We start from the raw sequence: 2,500 nt of genomic DNA on the forward strand, positions 1-2,500 counted from the left end.
CCGTTATGACTCCTTTGGAGATCCTTATGGCTCCCTTGAGGGCCCTATGGCACCCTTAGGGTCCCATGGCACCCTTAGGGCCCCATGGCACCCTTGGGGGACCCATGGCTCCTTTGGGGGCCCTCATGGCTCCCTTGGGGGTCCCCATGGCCTCCATGGCCCCCAGGTTGAAAACTACTGGGCTCATAAGTCCCAAACCTCCGAATGGAATCGTTTGGTGTTCGCCCGAATAAAACAAGGTGGATCAGGATGAGAATGGATTGAGTGAGATGGGGTTAAAATCTGCGCCAATCAGTTCCAGTCAGTACCAATCAGATGAATAAGATCACTTGACGCTAACCAAAGGATACCGTGTCGAGCTCTTGAGCAGGTGGTCGTGAGTTCGATTTCCGGGACCTGCTACATGCTTTTTGCGTCGGTTCCCGACAGCCCTGGCCTGCCGAGGAGCAACGTTCCCTCTAAGCTGTGTGCGCATGTGCGCGCACGCACGTGTTTTACAACTAGCGCACGTAAAGAAAAAAAATGTGAGCACACAAGGTTTTCAAATAATATTAAAAACCATTCAATAAAGGTCCACCCAAACGTCAACTTATAGATTCTCTAAAAATATGGTAACTTGCCAACCGTCAAACCAATAATTGCTTAGGTGGAAGTAATATGTAATACAAACTTACAAATTGTGCCTATTTGCTTAGATGATCAGATGGTGACTTGCATGGGCGCTCACATACTTTTAAACAGAGAAGGCAAAGTCTGCATACAAGCAAATTTGTGCGCACGCCCACAGCAAAAAAAAATTAAAGGGAACATTGCCGGGGAGGTGACCCAAACATCGGCCAAAAAAAAGAAAAAAAGAAAAAATGAATAAAGATAGCGACTTGTCGCAACATACAGGGTTTTGCTCTACCATGGGATTCTCACTTCCCTTTTCGTGGGAGTGAAATGGCGAGGTGAGCGTTGACGCTAACCAGAATGAAATGACGATAGCCATTATTAATCACTCACTACCAAAGTGATGCACAAATGAATAAAATCGTCTAGCGTTTCAACCTAATTAAAACGAGTCTTCACTTCATTGAATGCTACGGGATTAAGATAATATTTTACACTTTTCATGATCCTGTTACATGACGGACGGAAGCTAGAATCGTCTCCCTGCCACCCGCCTTCAAAATTCGTCATCATCCTCACCTCCAGATCTGGAGGTACAGCCTTGAGGGACTGGCACTCTGTCCCCGAACTGGGCCCAAGATCTCTCTCTATATATTTCCTCCATATTTACGCAGAAGGAGAACTGGCAACCGGCGACTGATCCCTTACCCTTACGACTATAAACCGGTGACACAGAAAAAGCCCCAAACTAATACAACACAGACAACAGCCCCAGCGAGCCCGAGGACTGCCGCCGGTTATTCTGGGGCTGCGGGCCATTGAAAAACCGAAGCAACTCAAGTCTCACCAGATAGCGTCGTGACCTACCAGGGCGGAAGTATGCGTCCGAGACTTCGACGACGGTGTCGTTGTTGCTCATTGCGTCTCCTCCTTCTTCTATTTCGGTGGTGGAGTCGGCGGCGGGGGCGGAGGCGGAGGCGGCTGCGGTTGCAGCGAGGTCCAGGAGGCGGCTGAGGCGGAAGACATTCATGGCGGCATTCAGAGAGAAGCGTTGTTCCACTGGCTGAGCCACTTGCTCGAAGGTCACCTGAAGGAGATCGAAGAAGAAGGAGAAAGTGGTGGTGGATGGAGAGGAAGAGGTAGTGGAGTAGTACTCAAAAAAAGTCCTTTTGGCACACACACACATACTCCGTTAGCGACATTATGGTATTCAAGCCATCCCAGAAGATGAATATTGTCATTATATACATATGTGTGTTTTCACCTTGGTCTTTGGATCACGTGTTGGACTCGTGATTGACAGCTATTTCCCTCCCGGAAGAGAGCTCAGAGCTCGTATGACCGATCTATGGGTAATGCTATGACCTTTCACACACACACACACCCAACTCCCCGAGAGAGAGAGAGAGAGAGAGAGAGAGAGAGAGAGAGAGAGAGAGAGAGAGAGAGAGAGAGAGAGAGAGAGAGAGAGAGAGAGAGAGAGAGAGAGAGAGAGAGTGTGTGTGTGTGTGTGTGTGTGTGTGTGTGTGTGTGTGTGTGTGTGTGTGTGTGTGTGTGTGTGTGTGTGTGTATTCACCTTGGTCTTTGGATCACGTGCTGGACTCGTGATCAACAGCTATTTCCCTCCTGGAAGAAAGCTCAGAGCTTGTATATGACCGATCTATGGGTAATGCTGTGACCTTACACGCACACATCCCCAACTCCCCGCCCACGAGAGTTGGAGTAACGACTCGAAGCGCAGCAATACAGAAATAATTTCAGTCCTGGGTAGGATTCGAACCCGGACAGCCGTAGTGACAGTCGGGGACTCTATCAATCGTACCGCCGTGTGTGTGTGTGTGTGTGTGTGTGTGTGTGTGTGTGTGTGTGTGTGTGTGTGTGTGTGTGT

At 49.0% G+C, this 2,500-nt stretch overlaps 1 protein-coding gene across 1 annotated transcript in view; it reads right to left on the reverse strand.

Moving 5' to 3' along the window:
* Positions 1–2,500, reverse strand: part of LOC143025422 (extracellular matrix protein 3-like) — a 94,587-nt gene that overhangs the window by 7,453 nt on the left and 84,634 nt on the right. The window contains exon 23 of the mRNA XM_076185080.1: positions 1,480–1,699. Within this exon, the coding sequence (XP_076041195.1) occupies positions 1,480–1,699 (220 nt within the window). The remainder of the gene's footprint in view (positions 1–1,479; positions 1,700–2,500) is intronic.

Source organism: Oratosquilla oratoria, chromosome 5, assembly GCF_046742065.1.
Source record: "Oratosquilla oratoria isolate Oo_2021 chromosome 5, ASM4674206v1, whole genome shotgun sequence".
Lineage (NCBI taxonomy): Eukaryota > Metazoa > Arthropoda > Malacostraca > Stomatopoda > Squillidae > Oratosquilla > Oratosquilla oratoria.